The 19,132-nt window shown below is 57.6% G+C and overlaps 6 protein-coding genes across 6 annotated transcripts in view; 2 read left to right on the forward strand and 4 right to left on the reverse strand.

Moving 5' to 3' along the window:
• The window catches only part of SPRG_20318 (hypothetical protein), a gene marked incomplete at both ends in the record, with an annotated part of 581 nt that extends 454 nt beyond the window's left edge, over nt 1-127 (forward strand). The window contains one exon of the mRNA XM_012346395.1: nt 30-127. Within this exon, the coding sequence (XP_012201785.1) occupies nt 30-127 (98 nt within the window). The remainder of the gene's footprint in view (nt 1-29) is intronic.
• Nucleotides 128-1,431: 1,304 nt separating this feature from the next.
• On the reverse strand, nt 1,432-1,663 carry SPRG_06925 (hypothetical protein; the record flags this gene model as incomplete). The annotated part of the gene is made up of 2 exons (XM_012346385.1): nt 1,432-1,522; nt 1,572-1,663. The coding sequence occupies 2 exons, from the start codon at nt 1,661-1,663 to the stop codon at nt 1,432-1,434; spliced, it is 183 nt and encodes a 60-aa protein (XP_012201775.1).
• Nucleotides 1,664-5,912: 4,249 nt separating this feature from the next.
• Nucleotides 5,913-7,090, reverse strand: SPRG_06926 (hypothetical protein; the record flags this gene model as incomplete). Its single annotated transcript, XM_012346386.1, has 2 exons — nt 5,913-6,232; nt 6,274-7,090. 2 exons carry the CDS (start codon nt 7,088-7,090, stop codon nt 5,913-5,915), a joined length of 1,137 nt encoding a protein of 378 aa, XP_012201776.1.
• A 3,215-nt stretch (nt 7,091-10,305) lies between these two features.
• On the reverse strand, nt 10,306-12,163 carry SPRG_06927 (hypothetical protein; the record flags this gene model as incomplete). Its single annotated transcript, XM_012346387.1, has 4 exons — nt 10,306-11,119; nt 11,176-11,273; nt 11,324-11,437; nt 11,485-12,163. The coding sequence occupies 4 exons, from the start codon at nt 12,161-12,163 to the stop codon at nt 10,487-10,489; spliced, it is 1,524 nt and encodes a 507-aa protein (XP_012201777.1). The 3' UTR covers nt 10,306-10,486.
• Nucleotides 12,164-13,542: 1,379 nt separating this feature from the next.
• On the forward strand, nt 13,543-14,980 carry SPRG_06928 (hypothetical protein). Its single transcript, XM_012346388.1, has 3 exons — nt 13,543-14,239; nt 14,292-14,411; nt 14,457-14,980. Exons 1-3 carry the CDS (start codon nt 13,616-13,618, stop codon nt 14,910-14,912), a joined length of 1,200 nt encoding a protein of 399 aa, XP_012201778.1. The 5' UTR covers nt 13,543-13,615; the 3' UTR covers nt 14,913-14,980.
• A 594-nt stretch (nt 14,981-15,574) lies between these two features.
• Nucleotides 15,575-18,856, reverse strand: SPRG_20322 (hypothetical protein). Its single transcript, XM_012346396.1, has 10 exons — nt 18,132-18,856; nt 17,572-18,085; nt 17,203-17,519; nt 16,815-17,156; nt 16,666-16,765; nt 16,480-16,620; nt 16,323-16,436; nt 16,000-16,191; nt 15,875-15,957; nt 15,575-15,829 (listed from the first exon to the last, which is right to left on the reverse strand). The coding sequence occupies exons 1-10, from the start codon at nt 18,782-18,784 to the stop codon at nt 15,610-15,612; spliced, it is 2,676 nt and encodes an 891-aa protein (XP_012201786.1). The 5' UTR covers nt 18,785-18,856; the 3' UTR covers nt 15,575-15,609.
• Between the last annotated feature and the right edge of the window lie 276 nt (nt 18,857-19,132).

Here is a 19,132-nt window from a genome sequence, read left to right on the forward strand (position 1 = left end):
CAAGCGCTGGGAGCAGTGCGGTGGCAAAGACTTTTCGGGCTCCACGCAGTGTCTCGATGGCGACAAGTGCCACAAGTACGACGCGTGGTACTCGCAGTGCATTCCGGCCAAGCCGCACACCAGCTAAATGTGATGATTTATAAACATTAATACTTTGTACTCTACTCCATTTACTATACTTTATAGGCATGATAGTCGAGTCATATGGGATTAAAATGAAGGTTAGAGAAACACTTGACGTGGATGTGGGGATTCTCGTTTTGGATTCAAAAGACGTTGTGAGTTGGGGATTCATTAGGGAAAGCACTATATTTTCTTGACGAACTAGGGCCTTTTCAACTCACAGATGAGAGTAAGTTACGGACAATGCGTTGTTTAGCATTGCACTCGAATGTTTGCAGCGTTCATGGCGGCCGTTCGATATGCTGGTCCCATGGCCAAGCCGTGTTGGCCCGTAATCTGTCGCCGGTGTCCTGGTTGGAGACCGGTGCACACGAGCTCAAGCCAATTCCAAATTGGTAGTGTCAGTCAAATAACTAACCCGCCTCGCCCACCACTGGCATGGCGGACACCAACACGGTTGTTGCCCTTAGTAGGTGGGTCTTGATTGAGGAAACGCGTCGAATGAGATGACGCAGCACTTCTATGTGAAAGCAATGTCCGCTGGGAACGCTGATAAGAAATGCGGTCTTTGGTGTGGACGATCGACTAGTTAACCCGTCAAGCGGCTCGGTTGGCACCTCTCACGAATAGATATTCAGGGAGTCGAAACTAAGATTTCAAGAGCATTTGAGCCACGATTTGGTCGCTTTTTTGCGCTGGCTCAAAGAAGCCATCACGTCCTACATGCGGTGGGAACGCCACGACGTCGCTCAAGCTCACGCCTCCCACGACACCACGGACGATGTCCACGACCAAGATTGTCAGCGTTATGGTATCAACTCGGCGGATGCTCTCGCCGACAACGACGGTTCTTACGACGCCGATGACAACGGCTCTTACGACGCCAACGATGGTTTTTGCGAGCAACACGACGACGGCAACCGTGTTTTGGACGACCATGCGTCGCTTCGCGACCTCGATCCCTCGCTACACGACGTGCGTGTCTGGGATCTTGACGCCCAGCACGGTGGTTTTGGCAGCTTGGACGGTCGTGATGATTGCGACAACGAGGGTGGCTATGACGGTAGCTACGACGCTGGCGGCCACGACGATGGCCAAATGCAGGGCTCTTGTGACGAGCCGCAGCCATCTCTTCTCGGTCATCAGTCGTCCGCGCCGCGTTTTGCTTTGTCTTCTGTGCTAGCCCAGGCCACCGCGCCAGCTGAGCTGGCAGGTTCGCCGTCTGGCTACGCCTCGGGTGTGGTCGAGGGCGCTTTGGCGGTGTTGCATGCCCTGCTTGACAGCGGCGCCGATCTCAGCATCGTCAACTCAACGTTGGTCTCGCAGTTGGTCGCGCTTGGCGTCGTCTGCCAGGTGCACGCCACAGCGCCATTGGAGCTGCAGTCGTTCAATGACGCCTCTACAATATTCGCGGATGTCGTCCTCATCAAGACGCTGGCTTTGGATACGGCGGACGGGCGCTCACCTTGACGAGCTTGCAGGCATACGTCGTGAACGGCACGCCGCGGACGCCGCGGGTAATCTTGGCGGGCTTAGTCATGCAGCACCTTGGCTACTCGATGACAGAGCTGCTTGGCGCAGCTCGTCGGCCGGCCGCGACGGTACGGAGGCTGCTTTTGGCTCGCGTCCCGATTTTGGTATCTAGTTCCACGCAACTTTTGGATTCTTCGCGGTGTGGGCCTCCAGGCTGTTACCCTCGACCGCAAGGCGTGCTGCCTCCATTAGGTTAGATCTAGCTTGCTGTAAACTTGGATAATCCTCAGTTCTCAACATTCTTCTCGTCGACGCGCACCGGTCTCCAACCAGGACACCGGCGACAGATTACGGGCCAACACGGCTTGGCCATGGGACCAGCATATCGAACGGCCGCCATGAACGCTGCAAACATTCGAGTGCAATGCTAAACAACGCATTGTCCGTAACTTACTCTCATCTGTGAGTTGAAAAGGCCCTAGTTCGTCAAGAAAATATAGTGCTTTCCCTAATGAATCCCCAACTCACAACGTCTTTTGAATCCAAAACGAGAATCCCCACATCCACGTCAAGTGTTTCTCTAACCTTCATTTTAATCCCATATGACTCGACTAGCATGCCTATAAAGTATAGTCAATGGAGTAGAGTACAAAGTATTAATGTTTATAAATCATCACATTTAGCTGGTGTGCGGCTTGGCCGGAATGCACTGCGAGTACCACGCGTCGTACTTGTGGCACTTGTCGCCATCGAGACACTGCGTGGAGCCCGAAAAGTCTTTGCCACCGCACTGCTCCCAGCGCTTGTTGGCGCCACCCGTGTGCGACGACGGCTTGGGCTTGTATGTCGGCTTGTGCGTCGGCTTGTGCGTGGGCTTCTGTGTGGGCTGGACCGTGGGCTTGGTCGTCGGCTGAACCGTGGGCTTCTGTGTCGGAATCGGCTTGGACGATGTCGGATCGCACGGCTCTTCGGTCGTCGGGTTGGGCACGTTGCTAGGCGACGGCGTCGGGGCGTTTGTCGGCGCCTTCGTGGGCTTCTCCGAGCTCGGCGCCGGAGACGGGTTCTGGCTGCTCGGCGACGGCTTCGGGTCCGACCCGCACGTGTCGCTGACGTAAATGTCAGCGCAGTTCCAGAACTGCTCCTGGCCGTTGATGCCGACGCCCGGGTTGTTGCCACCGACGTACCACCAGCGAAGCACGCAGTGCGAGTCGCCGTCGCACTTGACGTCCGCCGGCAGCTTGTACTGCATCTTGAAAAAGTCGTTGCCTGCCGGGAGCTGCCACTGCTTCTCGCCGTTGGGCTGCGACAGCGTCTGGAAGCACTCTTCGGTCTCCTTGTCGCCCTTGGCGTTGAGCTTGCAGAGACCAAACTCAAAGTAACCCTTGTGGTTGGCCGTGATCTGGATGTTGAGGTCAACCGTGGCACCGGGCGCGAAGCAGGCGCCGATGACCTTGGACCCGTGGGTCGGGAAGAGACCGTACATGCCACCGGTTTCGTGATCCCGCGCGCCGCTGTACGGGTCGCCGCACACGCCGTGCTTGCCGCCGGCCGTGCCACCGATGCCGCCGGCGTTGAGGCCGTGGTCCGAGTAGTCGGCGGGGACGAGGTCCTTGAACTGGGGCAGCTTGCCAATGTAGCCGCGGTGGGGCGGGAACACCATGCGGCCGTGAGCATCAACGTTGGAGACGGCGGCGGCGAGGAGGAGCGTCGAGACAATGAGCTTCATGTCGACAATGTGAGTGAAATTGAAAAGTGAGAAGTTTTCGGAAAGGAGTCACTGGGTCGATCGTTCAAGCTGCCACGTGCTTTTGCAGCGCTCTCGGGCGTAATACGGGCCAAGGTCGGTAATGGGTGCACCATACGGCGTGCACTTGCCGTATTGGTGTCTCACGTGTGAAATGTGATCCAGAGTTTGGATGCAATAGACAACTTGTCATGTGCGTTCGTGGAAACCACAGATCAATGAACCGAGTACTGTGTTGTGCAGGGACTGCAACAGGGGCTGCAACGTGTCTACCGTTCCCACGCACCATCATGCTACTCTGTGGCGGACGCGTGTGACATTGGCGACGCTGTGTATCGATGGCTCTAATGGGGCGCGATGCCAGCAGCACCGAGAGGCACCGCATACCAATCACAACCACCAGACACTGGGCTGACAAACACATTAAAAGTGCTGGCTGGATCGTCCAGTGATCCTGTCGTCGTTTTGTCCAGCTACGTACTCTGTGCGACTACGAGGCTTTACCAGATGAGTAGTCGCTTCGCCCTGAAGCTACAAGGCGATGAGCTGATCGGTGCGACTCGACTCCAAATTGGAGCAGATCCCACCCGCAATGTCGGCAAGAGACGCGTGCGACTCGAGCGTAACGCAAGGTACCGGTAGCGCCTTGTTACTGCTATGAGCGCAGCGATGAGGCTTCCCAGTCGGGTGCGTAGTATGCGCTCAGAAGAGAGTATTCCATGTCGACCGTCTGCGGTTCTGTGGGCAGGCCTTGTGCAAGGTCAACCAGATGTTTTCCACGCACTGCGAGCCGCTCATACCCGTGTTTCGTCCCACGCCGAGAGCCGGCGAGAAGAGAGTGTACCTCTTCGTATGGACGTTCGAATCATATTTCATACGCCGACGGGCGCAGAGTGGGATCCAAGCATCTCTGTGCGTCCCACCTCTATGCAGCCGGCTCGTCCTCGTACCACGTCCACGGCAATGCAGCTACAATATTGACTTTTCAATTTCACTCACATTGTCGACATGAAGCTTCTTGCCTCGACGCTCCTCCTCGCCGCCGCCGTCTCCAACGTCGACGCCCACGGCCGCATGGTGTTCCCGCCCCACCGCGGCTACATTGGCAAGCTGCCCCAGTTCAAGGACCTCGTCCCCGCCGACTACTCGGACCACGGCCTCAACGCCGGCGGCATCGGTGGCACGGCCGGCGGCAAGCACGGCGTGTGCGGCGACCCGTACAGTGGCGCGCGCGACCACGAGACGGGCGGCATGTACGGTCTCTTCCCGACCCACGGGTCCAAGGTCATCGGCGCCTGCTTCGCGCCCGGTGCCACGGTTGACCTCAACATCCAGATCACGGCCAACCACAAGGGCTACTTTGAGTTTGGTCTCTGCAAGCTCAACGCCAAGGGCGACAAGGAGACCGAAGAGTGCTTCCAGACGCTGACGCAGCCCAACGGAGAGAAGCAGTGGCAGCTCCCGGCAGGCAACGACTTTTTCAAGATGCAGTACAAGCTGCCGGCGGACGTCAAGTGCGACGGCGACTCGCACTGCGTGCTTCGATGGTGGTACGTCGGTGGCAACAACCCGGGCGTCGGCATCAACGGCCAGGAGCAGTTCTGGAACTGCGCCGACATTTACATCAGCGACACGTGCGGGTCGGACCCGAAGCCGTCGCCGAGCAGCCAGAACCCGACGCCGGCGCCGAGCTCTGCCACACCTACGTCGGCGCCGACGGATGAGCCCACGGAGAGTCCTACGGATGAGCCGTGGGAGGAGCCTTCGGACGAGCCTAGTGACGAACCCAGCGACGAGCCTTCGGACGAACCCAGCGACGAGCCCAGCGACGAGCCGAGTGACGAACCCAGCGTCGAACCCAGCGATGAACCTTCCGATGAACCTAGCGATGAGCCTTCGGTTGCGCCGTCGGGGGCCAAGAAGGCGTGGGAGCAGTGCGACGGCAAGGACTACACTGGTAGCAAGGCGTGTGTCGAAGGCACGGCGTGCCACAAGTACGACTCGTGGTACTCGCAGTGTGTCCCGACCAAGCGCCGCCACAATTAAGCTAATCGAGCTGTGATTTTTGCTTTGATACTACATTCTTGTCGCTACCGTCATAACTCGCTCGTATCGTAGAAACTGGCTGATAAAAGTATACTTTCAGCTGCATGCGTTCGCCTTTCGTCGAACCTTATCTTTGTTCTGTGCGACACAATGACGAATAGATCAAACATGTTTGAGAGAAGTCAAGAGAACCGTGCATGCACTCTTGAAGGACAAGTTGTCATCCTCGAGCGAGCTTCGAACACCACTGGCTGATGGAACACCCCTTTCGTCACCCACAAGCACATACTGTTCATAGGGTTCATGGCAGACGCATTATCGATGGAGTCTGCCCAATGTCTCGTACATCAAGTAAGAAATCAATGGTGTCGTCCACCCTTGAAGAAACGTAGCTGAAGACTACTAGTAGGCAAGACACTGTAAACTGTCGATGCGACTCGTGACGGTATCGAGATATCGAGATGGTAAAAAGTCAATAGATAGTCGTGTTAGAGCACACATAGAGACGTAGTCGAACAAGAACGCTCTACCAGCCGCTGCGCTGCGTCGGGAGGCACTGCGAATACCACGCGTCAAACTTGTGGCACACCGTGCCCTGGACGCAGTCCTTGCTTCCAGTGTAGTCCTTTCCGCCGCACTGCTCCCACTTGGCCTTTTGGCCCGAGGACGGCTGCGACGTCGGCGCGCAGTCTTTGCCACCGCACTGTTCCCAGCGCTTCTTGACAACACCCGACGGTTTGGACGTCGGCGTCGGCTTGTTCGTCGGCTCGTCGCTGGGCTCGTCGCTGGGCTCGTCGCTGGGCTCGTCGCTGGGCTCATCGCTGGGCTCATCGGGGCGTCGGTGGGCTCGTCCGAGGGCTCATCCGAAGGTGCGTCTGTGGGAGCACCCGTGGGCGCGTCTGTCGGGGCCGCGGTAGGAGCGTCCGTGGGAGCGTCCGTGGGTGCAACCGTCGGCGACGACGTGGGTTTCGGGGCGGACGTCGGCGACGGCGACTTGGTCTTGGGCCACGGCGTCGTCGGTGGGTACGCGCTCGTCTGGCACGAGAGGTTGTCGCCGGGCGAGACGCCGAGGAGGTCGCAGAACTTATTGTAGCTCGCAATGCGCGTGATCTCCGACTGCTTGTTGGGCGGGTTCTCGCCGCACTCGAGGCCGCCGTTGATGATGTACGTCGTGTACGCAAAGCCACCGGGCTGGCCGACCACGTCGTGGATGTTGCCGTTCCACTTGTCGGCGTTCCAGAACCAGAACGCGCTGAGCCAAACGAGGTCCTTGTCCTTGGCGATCAGATCGGGGTTGGTCACAAAGTCCTTTCCGAACGCGTCGCCAAAGTCCTTGTAGTTGTAGTTCCACGAGAGCTGGATCGGACCACGACCAAAGTACTGCTTCCCGGGCGCGCACGGATACTTGTCGCTGGCTTGGCAGTACTCGTTCTTGTTGATCTCTTCGACGTACTGGAGGTCGCCCGACTCGAGCGAGATCTGGCCGAGGAACGCCGCGACCTCGCGCTTGTCGACATCGTCGTTGCCCGTGTTGGCAAAGGCCGGGTACTTTTGGGACATGGCAATCATGTTTTCGTACTGGTAGATCGGCAGCGCGTTCGGAAAGAGCTTCTGGAACGTGGCCTTGGAGAGGACGGTGTCGAGGCCCTTGGCGTCGACCATCGACGCCAAGAGAAGAAAGACAGCGCCAATGTTGTGCATCATTTTGGTTGTTCGAGGCAAATGTGGAAATGGAATTGCTAAAGGCAGGTCTAGGTCACTGGGTCTAGGTCAGTGTAGTTAAGATCCAAGTGGCCGAGAAGAGCTGCGCTACTTCGGCATCGAACACAGATGGTCTGTGAGTCACCATTACGTACCAAGGCAAGGTGACATAACGCAGATCGCACCCGGCACAGTGTTGAGATTGCAGACACGACAGATTCTTTCGAGGAACCCGACCGATCCGCCGACCGATCTTTGACAGACTCCATGGCGTCAACCAGAACAGCGGCGACAAGCACAACGCGTGGAGGGCGACAACAAGGTGCGTTCACGCGTGGATTGTACCGACGACGTGTGCACACTTGTCATGTCTACCTCATTAGTAAATCGATGCTAGCACGACAACTACATATTGTCCATGTTGTGCCTTTCGGAGCTGCGTCCTGAGTTGGCTCCTTGACGTGGAAAAGCATGTGGGAAACGGTGTGGCATGTACATACAACGTGGTAAATGTGTCGTAAGAGGTGGGAAATGGTGGGATGTGTGGTGCAATGTGGCACTTGCCGTGGCAACCTGCGCTTCGGCAATGCTGCCACGCACGACGACGGGGCAGTGACCCACCCAAGATTGCCAAAGCGCAATCGTGGCTTGTACTCTGTACAGGCAGGAGCGTAAAGAACTGACACCGTGCTCTGTCAACCAGGCAGCATCAGTCCGAGCCTATCTCTGCGCCACGTGAGCAAGAGAAGCGAGAAGATGTGTCTCGGCGAGCTGTCTCGGCGCAGGGAGCGGATTCCTGTTGGTGCGTGGAAACAGTCTGGCGTTCTGTCCTCGCAAGTCATAATCCTACTCTGCACCATACGGTCCATGATCGAACGACGTTACATCGTCGCTTGAAGACTGTACCTTTGGCGCCATAAACACCTCACGGGATGTCGAACCAAGATCACTTTTCAATTTGCCTTTGGATCCACACACCAAGATGAAGCTTCTTGCATCGACGCTCCTCCTCGCGACTGCTGTATCCAACGTCGATGCTCACGGCCGCATGGTGTTCCCGCCCCACCGCGGCTACATTGGCAAACTCCCCAACTTCAAGGACATCCCCATCAACTACAGCGACAATGGCTTGAGCGCCGGCGGCATCGGTGCCACGTCCGGCGGCAAGCACGGCGTGTGCGGCGACCCGTACAACGGCGCGCGCCACCACGAAACCGGCGGTACCTACGGTCTCTTCCCGACGCTCGGGTCCAAGGCCATTGGCGCCTGCTTTGCACCCGGCGCCACCATGGACCTCAACATCCAGATCACGGCCAACCACAAGGGTTACTTTGAGTTTGGTCTCTGCAAGCTCAACGGCAAGGACGACAAGGAGACCGAAGAGTGCTTCCAGACGCTCTCGCAGCCCAACGGCGAGAAGCAGTGGCAGCTCCCGGCCGGCGCCGACTTTTTCAAGATGCAGTACAAGCTGCCGGCGGACGTCAAGTGCGACGGCGACTCGCACTGCGTGCTTCGCTGGTGGTATGTCGGCTGGAACAACCCGGGCGTCGACATCAACGGCCAGGAGCAGTTCTGGAACTGCGCTGACATTTACATCAGCGACACGTGCGGGTCGGACCCGAAGCCGTCGCCGAGCAGCCAGCATCCGACGCCGGCGCCGAGCTCGGAGAAGCCTACGAAGGCCCCGGTCACGGACAAGCCCACGAAGGCGCCGACGATGGCCCCCAAGCCGAGCCACAAGCCGTCGCCCAAGCCCACGTCCAAGACGCCGGTGCACACGACTGTGAAGCCAACGGCCAAGCCCTCGACCAAGCCGACGGCCAAGCCCATTGCGGGTGGTGGCAAGAAGGCGTGGGAGCAGTGCGGAGGCAAGGACTACACGGGCAGCACCGAGTGCGTTGGCGGCAGCATCTGCGTCACGCAGGACGAGTGGTACTCGCAGTGCGTGCCCAAGCGCCTGCGCTAAGCACACGATTAGCACCCTATCGATATAAATGTAGAAATGAATTGTGTACACCATGATGACGATATAGTCATAATGTCCTCGCCATGCTTGGCGACGATGACACTGCAGCTCGCCATCGACCGTCTCAACTGCTGGCCAGCCTCTATTAAGGAAGCGATGGCGGATGAGAGTGCTGGTAATCACCAGTGGGTGATCACGGTTCCGTCCCGCATTCAATGCAGCGACGTGTTCTACCTCTATGTGATACATCGCATCAGGAGCATGAGGTCTCGGAGCAGCTCGCCGCGCAATGCCTGGACATGCTTGCGTCTTGGCAACGTCAATCACACGCCGGTAATATCATTTCATTGGCTGCTCTTTTTCAAAATATTAGCCTATCACGGGCGATGAAACGCCATCGACGGCACAGCTCTCAAGTTTCAGCCGACAAGAGAGGCCAAATCGCGTCTCATAATGAAAGCTTTCGTAGCTGGCACATCGATATAGAATGCTTTGGAGAGCTCGAAACGCTATGTCTCGTCGGCATTGGCGGTCTGCAGCGGCGTACAGCGACCAACATGTTATTTGTGGCAAACACCACATAGAACCATAAATAACAGAATTACCAACATGATCATGGCGAGCACGGCATGTACCGTTTTGCATGTTGACATTATTGACCATCCAAGTCAGATCCTAGCCCTCGGATAATTGAGATGAAAGGGCTTGACAGATGAGGTTTGGCGCCAAAAAACTGAAACCGAGGTGACGCCGAGGATCCGCTCTATCGACCTCGAAAGCACAGCTGCCCGAAAATGACTATGCACAACCTATGCTGCCTTTGCAAGGCTGCCTCAACAAGCGGCAAATCGGCGAGCATGCTCAAGGCATAGCTGCAACTCAACGCCTCCGTCCGTACCGTCCAGCACTATTTAAGAGCTACTAGTACTCGGCGGCTCCACTAGGTGAAGCGCAAACAGATGCTACTCGAGCGCCACAGGAAAGCCCGCATTGTGAATGCCACAATCACCTCCTACAGAAGACGCCCAAGTGGAATCACATCATTGGGTCAGACAAAAAGACATTTGATGCTGGCCACTACTAGTAGGCATTAGCGAGTCCTCGATGTGGCGAGTCCTGTGCCTGACAAAGTTGGATACCGGCCGTTGGCACGAATATGCATACAATCAACGAACTTTGGCACAGGTTTCACCAACAGCGACCCAAAAATGAGTCATGAGGTCGACCATCTCACTTGATGGCAATAGCGTTACCGATTGTGTTGTGCTCGTGGTTATTGATACTCATGGTATAGTCGAATGTTAAAAATGCATCGCTGCTTGACTCGTTTAGATAAACACTGGGCTTCGAGAAAATGTGCGACCGTACGACGTTCGAGCACTCAAGTCGTTGTCGTAGGGCCGAGAGGATGAGGCAGACAATACAGCAGGTGGTTAGACCCCTTGCGTGCCGATCTGGAAGCTAAGGATACCAAAGGCCACGACGCCAAAGAGCAGCACCAAATAGATATAGGGGTCGCCGCTAAAACGACCCGAGTACATGTTGTCGCGTGGGTCCTCGCGGCGTGCCACGAATTGCAACAGCGCTGGTGCAAGGAAGGCCACGTAGACGCCAAAGACGCCCGAGATCTGCAGCGTCACGCTCAGATCTGAGACGAGCACGGCAATGACGAGGGGCGGGAGCGCCGCGACGAGGCGGCAAAAGATGCGCACTTGGCTCCGGCTTAAAAACGTGCAGCACTGCCGCAGCGAGACCGCGAGGTTGTCACCGAGTGTGATCGCAATCAACGGAAACACGCTGAGCGTATCAAGAGCCGGAAACAAAACGACGAGTGCCGTGAGGCAGCGCGCCCAGACCGGCACTGGGTCCAGACCCCACGTAAAGTTGGCCCAATTGAGGTTGACGCTTGAGCTAATGCGGTCGCCAAAGTAGTAGCAGCACGTGAGCCCAAGACCGAGGTAGAAGAGCGTCGTCGTCAAGAGCGCGCCGCCAAAGATCTGCGCGGCTTTTGGCTGGTTGGCGCGCGAGAGGGGCGCAAGGAGTCCGGGCACCGAGTGTTGAAACAACTACCATCCAAGAAGGATACCATGAGATACCATCCGCGAGTCGCTCGCAATATTACCTGGGAAAAGACGGTCGTGCTAAACAGGAGCCCAAACCCGCCAAAGTTCACAAGCGGCACGTCGCTGAGATACGGCGTCGTCGTCGTTGTGGCGCTGCCTACAAACGCGGCATGGTTATGACGTGGCGCGACAAGATGCAAGATGTACCGCTGTCGGCGGCGTCCGTCCACATGGCCACGGCAGCGCTGACAATCATGGTCAGCAGGGCAACAAAGCGCAGCACGGCCATGCCCACTTGGATGTGAATCTGCTCGTTGAGATCTACGCATCGTTGGAACGTCTGCCCATACGTCGTGAAGGAGTTGTACCGACGCACGAGAGCGGGACGACAATGAGGCCAAAAAAAATCGCGACCGCCACGTTGCTGATGGCCAAGGACGCGAGCTGCGACGCAATGCTGTTGACAAATACTTGTGCGTAGCCAATGAGGCCGCCGTACATCAAACCGAGGAGCGAGATCTGGTAGACGCGCGCGCCAAAATGGCCCAGAAAGCGCTCGCAGAGCGTCGTGACTTCGGGAAAGTGCATCGGGTCGGCGAGCAGCTTGGTGTGCGTGTTCATCGCGTCGAGCTCGCGCGCTCGGACCGTGGTCTCGCTCACCCACATAACGGTGATGTACGAAAGCCACGAGACGACGACGAGCATGATCGAGCCGAAGAGGAGACCTGCGTGGTACAAGGCGTAGGGTACGCCAAGGCTGCCGACGCCGAGGATGTAGTTGACCGTGAACGAGTACGCGACGAGCGGCGAGTACGCGCTCGCGACGTCGTACTCGAGCACTTGGAAGCTCATGGACCGCGAAAGCGAGAACGAGATGAGCTGGTGCGCGGCGCGCGACGAGCGGGTCTCGGCCACGTCGTGGGCGTTCTCGTCCATCGAGGCCCAGCTGCGCGTCGTCGTCGAAGCCATCGGTAAGAGTGCGAGGCTGGAGCGCTGCGACTGGACGAGGCTGTCGCCCGTGTCGTGGTAGAGTGTGCCCCAATCCATGCCCGACGACGGCGAGTCTGCCAACGGCAAAGTCGCAGCCGTGCGGAAATTTTAATGGTATATTTTATGCAAGCTTGTGATTTGTATGGAAACCTGCGAAATACAAAAAGACAGGCGGCAGCCCGACCAACGCCCACGGATTGGTCCGCGACGGTTCGAAAATTCGCCGACACTCTGTGCTCAGAATCAGATTTGAAATCGACCAATCAAAGCGCACGTGTGCGAAGATCGCCCTTCTAGATCGCGAGTCGTGCCCCGGTCGCTCCAGTGGCGCACTGGACTTGACGCGATGGACCTTCGATGGTCGTCAAGCGTCGGGACGGAAGCGACAGCCAAGTTCGCCAATGAGCAACGAGCCTCCGACCACGTCGCCGCGCCAGCGGCTGGACACCACGCGACACGTCATCCACTTCACGCCGCAGCGTTGCCATTAGCTCTTGCCCGTGCGTGCGATGTCATATTTCAACAGTATTCCCGTGTGTGGTGCCAGTGTGGTGTGGCTGGTCCACGAAGTAGCTCGGCGCGGCCAGAACCAGCCAATTTCGGATCCGCATCCAGGCGGGTGCTACTCTCGATCGCATTTCGCACGTCCGAGGGTGTCGCGACAGTGAGCGCGACAGGCAGCAGCAGCGTTGCGCAACGACAGGCGGCGCGTGGTTGCAACGCCGCCGAGCGCCCTCTGCGGAGCATGCCCCGGGGCATGCGAGATGCTGTCAACCTTGTTGCGAGGCATGGCGCCGTGGGATTGGTCAAAATGAAAACAAATCAACACGTTGCGCCCGCTGATTGGAAGACCACGAGGTTGCGGGCAGCGTGATGGGCTTCGTGTCGAATCGAAGGCCTCTCGTCGAGCTCCTTGATCTTCCGCGGGCTCTTTGACGTCGTTCCACTATTTCCACACCGTCAAACCGTGGTGGCGCTTGGGTTGCGTCGCCCCACTAGATAAGCTGCGGGAACTCTAGGGCTCTGGCAACATCAACGGAATGTTTTTGGCGCGCCCGCCTTTGATGCTACTAGTACGCGGCAGGACGAATGCTAACGCGGCGAGGTCCTCAAAGCTTTTCCGTGGCGCAGGACATCACTACCCACAACTGCACCTATACAAATATGTCTTTGCTTTCTGTTTGCACATCGCTACGCCGGGCACTCAAAACTCGAACCAGGTCAGGCTCCTTCCTGTACGGGTTGCGGAATTGTACCGGGTAGAATGCCAGGACGCTCCAGGCTTTAGACGACGACGCTTGGTTCATGGATGCATATGTTTGCTCGCATGCTACGACGAGGGATCGCGAGAGTGCTGTGTGGGGCAGTCGGCGCCACCATTGGAAATGAATGCACGTTGAACGACGGAAGGTTTGGTGTTTCATTTGACGGAATCGACAACGGGCAAAAACCGGTGTCTTAAAATACAAGCCAAGCGTTTTGCGTCGTAGCAGGAACAACGAGCGCGACATGGGCGGCGGCACGTCCAAGGAAGCGGCAGCGCCCAAGCAAGCTGCGGCAGCGTCGACGATCGAGCCCAAGGCTGGCGGCAACGCGCTGCCCAAGCCGCCCAAGCCCATCAAGGACCTCAAGCTGTACATCTCCATGTTCAAAGACGATGCACTCGAGCTCTCGCATGCGTCGGGATCGGACTTTACGGGCACGCTCACCACGCACAAACTCGCAGTGCTCAAGCAGGTTCCGCCGGAAATCTTCGTGCTTTGCCACCTCAAGGAGCTCAACGTGAGCGCCAACGATATTCACGTCCTCGACCCGGCGATCGCCAACCTCGAGGCCCTCACCAAGCTCGACCTTTCACAAAACCACCTCTCGGAGCTACCCGATGCGCTCTGCCAGCTCCCGAATTTATCGTCGCTCATCGTGTCAGAGAACGACCTCGTTGCACTCCCCAAGACCATTGGTAACTTGAAGGCACTGACACAAATCATCGCCTTTAAGAACGGCATTACAACGCTACCCGACTCGATCGATGGCTGCATCGCGCTCGAGGAGATCAACTTTTACAACAACAAGCTCACCGAGCTCGGGCCCGGCTTCTTCAAGCTCGCCAACCTCGTCGAGCTCAACATCGCTGTACGCCTCGGATTCATGTTTACCGCAACGAACAAGTCGTCGTCATCTGTAGGGCAATGCACTGACGCAACTCGGAGCGATACCAAACCTCGTGCGACTCAAACGCTGCGCCGCCTACTTTAACCGCCTTCGAACGTTCCCGGACCTCAATCACTGCAAGGAGTTGACTCAAGTACGAATCCAATTACGACGTACATGAACGCACGCCGCGGTTTAGGTGCAGCTGTACCGCAACCAATTGAAGGAGCTCCCGGACCTCTCGAACCTCCCGAGCTTGACCGAAGTCGATGTCAACACGAACTTGCTGCGCCAGATCCCAGAGTCGCTCTGCACGGGCAACACGAGCATGCGCATGCTCAACTTGCGGAAAAATCGACTTGTGGAGCTTCCCGCCTGCATCGGGCAACTCACGGCCCTCGAGATCCTCAACTTGGGCGGGAACGCCATCAGCTCGCCCGTACCCGACTCGATCGCGCAGCTGCCAGCGCTCGTGTCGTTCCTCTTCGACGACTCGAATCTGACAGTGCTACCGTTGGCGCTGCTGGGGCTCCACTCGCTCGTCCGCGTCGACGTTGGCCGGCGGATTGATAAGAGCGACGCGACGACGATCAAGGTCATGGCGCAGCTCGAGGCCATTTGCGTCGCCAACCGCGGGTGGCTCAAACAAACCTAAGGTTCCGCGGGTTATAGCACTAGGCATGTATCATCATCGTTCGAGCAACACAGATCGGCATTCTGTACATATGGTCCCGATGCTCAGCGATGTCACTTTGCATTGGTAGAGCCTCCGTCGCGATCGGTGTCTCGGCAACTTTGGTGGTCGCCATAATGAGGAGTACGGGGACGAATCGGGATGTCCAGCGCCGGTCTCGCGTCTGAGGCACTTGCCTTGCGTGCTCATCGAGTCCGAGAGGTGCTGATCGTTTTTCGATGCGGCGAGTACTCCATGTCCCTTGTAAAGATGCCTCAATGTCACCATGTCGTGAACTCGACTATGACTATGGCAGGGCTCGAAATGGCGCGGCAAGGATCTAGCGTCGAATCCACATGCAGGCTACCGTGTGCCACTCACTACATATGTATTGTACCAAGCCGCAAAGCTCGTGGGCGAAGGGATTAATCGGTATTAGCCTCCGAACCTCCACAAAATTCCTTCAAAAATTCCACACAATGATCAACTGAACAGACGTGGTGCACGTAGCCGATACAGAAAAGAACGCACATGAAGGAGACCAACGCACAGGCGAGCACGAACCAACACCAGAGACGACGTTCGTTTATCCCCATGAGCATATATCTCACGTTTCTGCACTCAGCGACAGTCAGTACATGCTGTAGAGATGCAAAGTGGTGGTAAATTATCGTCGACACTAGCCCGCCCTTGTCTTTAGTTTGCCAGACGATGGCGTATCGTAGAGCCAATGAACGCGATAGCGCACGACGCAGAGCAGCAGGACGAGTATCGCGGCGTGACCCGCGTACATGATGAAGAGCGGCACCGTGTCGCGGTCGACGTAAGTCGAGAGCATCGCGCACACCGCACTCCAGAGACTCACCGTGTACACGACGAGCTTGGCGGCGCGAACGTGCCTATTTGTGAACTGAGTCATTCTTGTCTACTCGTCCAAGCAGCACCAGGTCGAGCACGCGCGGCGGAAGCGGTAATGGGACACGAGCAAGACGACGTCGCCAAGGATCGAAACACCGAGGTAAAACCGCTACGGTGCGATGACGACGACGCATGAACGCTCGAGACGTACCACGTTAGTCGCAAAAAAGGTCTTGGCGCCGATCATGAGGCCCTTGACGAGCTGACCGATCATTGCAAAGAGCGGCGACGTTTGAATGTCCAAGTCGAGCTGCGGAAACGCCAGTTGGTGGCTGCCGTGTGAGAGGATCGCAAGCGGGATGAAGAGACCCATGCCACACATCCCGACCATCGCATACTGCCACTAGTCAAACTGAAAAGTAAGTACCCATCATGGACAAGATAGATAGATAGATAGATAGATAGATAGATAGATAGATAGATAGATAGATAGATAGATAGATAGATAGATAGATAGAGATAGATAGGTCGTACGTGGGTCGGTGTCCAGCATACGATGGCGGGGTTGGACCAGAGCACGTACGTCGTGGTGTCGGGGGTCGACAGTTTGTAGCATGCCATGGCGTAAATATACTGCTCGACGAGAAACTAGAGGAATCGCTTAAGTTGTTGCAACCGTGTAGCAACGTACCATGAAGAGGACGCTGCTGAGTGCACTTGGGAGCAAGAACGTGACGACATAGTTGAGCCAGTTCATGCCCTTGAACTTGTTGGCGGCTTTGAGGCTAAAAAACCACAGCACGAGGCAGGCCACGGCAAAGCGCTGTTTGACCTAAAATGACAATAATGTCCATCCATTCGAGTATCATTCCCGTACAAGGAAAGCGTTGAACTCAAACTGTGCGACAAAGTAGCCGCTCAAGTTGATGTCAATGGTCACAAGCGCCGCAATTTGATGGACCACGTACGACGCGTCCCTACGAAAACGACGCTACGCGCGCCAGAGCATTCGATTGTGGCGCGTACCAGACTTGCCACGGGATCGTATTTAGCTGGACAAGATCCCAGAGAATATTGACGATCGCGAGGTAGTTTTTGAGGCACGCGGGAAAGTCCGTGAGGTTGATCGCGTCGACGCGCCGGGTGTCATTGAAGCCTTGGATGGTCGTCGTCACCGACACAATCGACAAGAGCGTGAGAAGAACCCAGCCAACGCCGAGCCAACACGCCAAGAGAGACAGTAAAGACGCGTCGCCGACCCACGGCGTCAACACGTAGTAAAAGAGAAGTGGCAGCCCGAGAGCCATCGCGGTGTACGTCAAGCTCGACCAGAAATTCCCGAGGCCGATTTTACCATTCTCCGTCGGCCTACAAAGCACTTTAGAAGCACGACAAGAAGCGCGGCGTTTCAAACCAGATGAAAAGGAGGTCCAAGAAAAGGCCTTGGAGCTCCGAGACGACGAGAAAGTAGCGCAACTCCTTCTCGGAGCGGAGCACCGCCAAGTCGGACGGGTCGTCGTCGGACAGCGACGTCACATCGACCGCATCGACGGTGCGCTTCCGCCGGTGAGTCTTTCCGACTGCGCCCCGGCGCTGCAACAACCCCGACGACTGCGCGAGCAGCCCCCGGTACGTCCGTGACGCCTCTCGAATGGCATGCCGCGTCGCCACGAGACGCCATACCGTGACGGTCAAGATCGTCCAGGCCATCCAATGCACGGCGTCGGCCACCTAGACACGTCGTGTTGAGGCGCTCGTCGATACGAAGGGGATGCTACTATACCCATCCACCCCGGTAGAGGAACCATGCCATCTTTCTGGCCCGGGCGTTGAGCGCCTTGAGCTTGGAGTGGGCGTCGAACGGGTCGATGTCCCGGTAGAGAGCCAGAGTTAATTTGCGCTTGGCTTCAATTTCATGCAGTGTTGTGCCCGAGGGTGCCAGAATCTGGCCGCGCTTGAGCGTCGCCATGTGCTTGAGCAGCGTCGACGTGCTGCTGCGTGCATGGGGTGTCGCGGCGGGCGGCACGAGTGCGAGCGACGGTGACGAGCCCGGTGCCGGTGCCGACGCGAGGGATTGGCGCCACGCCCGGTGCAAGATCGTCGCGAGCCGAGCCGTCGACTGCCGTAGATCGCGCGACACTGCGGCGGGCTCGGGGATCGATACCCGGGCCAGACGGGCATGGCCGAAGCAGGCATCGGCAATCTTGGACACGACGAGCAGCGCTTGCAAGCGCTCGATGGGTTGCAGTAGGAAATGGTTGAGCGTCGCGGGGGCCACGGCGCGCTGGCGCTCGAACCTAGCCAAGAAAATGACACTTTTACAATGGGACAAGGACGGTATACCCTGGTGCTGCGTGTGCGAGCGCCTCGGGCTGGGCAAAGATGGACTGAATGGGAAGAATGCGGTCACGCCCGGGAAGGTGACGCCGACGAATCGATGCACCGCTCTCGGTCGTCGGGGTCACGGCGGCCCGCAACACACCGTGCAAGAGAAACCGACCGGCCGTGCGCATGACGGTGGTTGGCATCGTCGGCGCGACCGGTCGCGGTGCCACGTCATCGAGGCCAGGAATACCATTGCACACTTCGAGCAACGGTACCTGTCGTGCACTCGACGTTGCCGAAACGTGGGCGTGGAGGTGGGTCTTGAGAAACGTGAGACCGAGGGGCATGTGCAGCTCGACGGCTCGCCGAATTGCATACGACGTGCGGTGCCAGATGGCGTGGTGCGCTGGGTCGGTCAGCGACGCTAGCAAGTGGGGCTGCAGCGCATCAAACGAGCCCGCGCCGGATCCGAGGAGCAACTCGGCTACGTGCTTGCACTCGTCGATCGCAAACTGCTTTTCGTATGAGCCAATGAGCTTTTCTTTCGACGTCATGCGCTCCAGAATGAGTTGGAGGTCGTTCCAGTGCAGTACGAGCTGCGCCGCGGCGTCCGACATGTCGGCGGTGCCCCGGTGTTTGGCCGACCCGACGGCGACGACACGGCCCTGCATCGGTGTCGGCCACAGCCACAACCACCGGCGCCCAAGAGAGCGCAGAGATTGCGCAAGCCAGAGAAAGCTTCGTGCGAGGCGTCGCCGAAGCGCTTTGGAGCCGCACGTCGAGTAGGGAAATTCGGATGAACTCGGTGCGCCGTGGGCCGCCACCGACGTGGCAACCACCGTCATGGAACCGTACGGTTGGACGACATCAAACCGCATTTTGTCGCGTTGTTCGGGGTAGAACTCAATCGATGCTGTCGACGGCATCGGAAAACCAGCGGTAGCGCGGCCAATGCAAACGTCGACCGGACTCCACGGCAAGTACATCCACAGTTGCATGTCGAGCGACTGGAGCGCGTC

This window comes from Saprolegnia parasitica (genome assembly GCF_000151545.1).
Source record: "Saprolegnia parasitica CBS 223.65 unplaced genomic scaffold supercont2.28, whole genome shotgun sequence".
Taxonomy (NCBI): domain Eukaryota; phylum Oomycota; class Saprolegniomycetes; order Saprolegniales; family Saprolegniaceae; genus Saprolegnia; species Saprolegnia parasitica.

Bases quoted from the DNA above. Each gene is read 5' to 3' on its own strand.
- SPRG_06928 (XM_012346388.1), top strand. From the start codon at position 13,616: ATGGGCGGCGGCACGTCCAAGGAAGCGGCAGCGCCCAAGCAAGCTGCG. The intron at 14,240-14,291 runs GTACGCCTCGGA...CGTCATCTGTAG, and splicing joins TCGTCGAGCTCAACATCGCT to GGCAATGCACTGACGCAACT. The intron at 14,412-14,456 runs GTACGAATCCAA...GCCGCGGTTTAG, and splicing joins ACTGCAAGGAGTTGACTCAA to GTGCAGCTGTACCGCAACCA.
- SPRG_20322 (XM_012346396.1), bottom strand. From the start codon at position 18,784: ATGCAGGGCCGTGTCGTCGCCGTCGGGTCGGCCAAACACCGGGGCACC. The intron at 16,192-16,322 runs GTACGACCTATC...CAGTTTGACTAG, and splicing joins TATGCTGGACACCGACCCAC to TGGCAGTATGCGATGGTCGG. The intron at 15,830-15,874 runs GTGCTGCTTGGA...GTTCACAAATAG, and splicing joins CGCCGCGCGTGCTCGACCTG to GCACGTTCGCGCCGCCAAGC.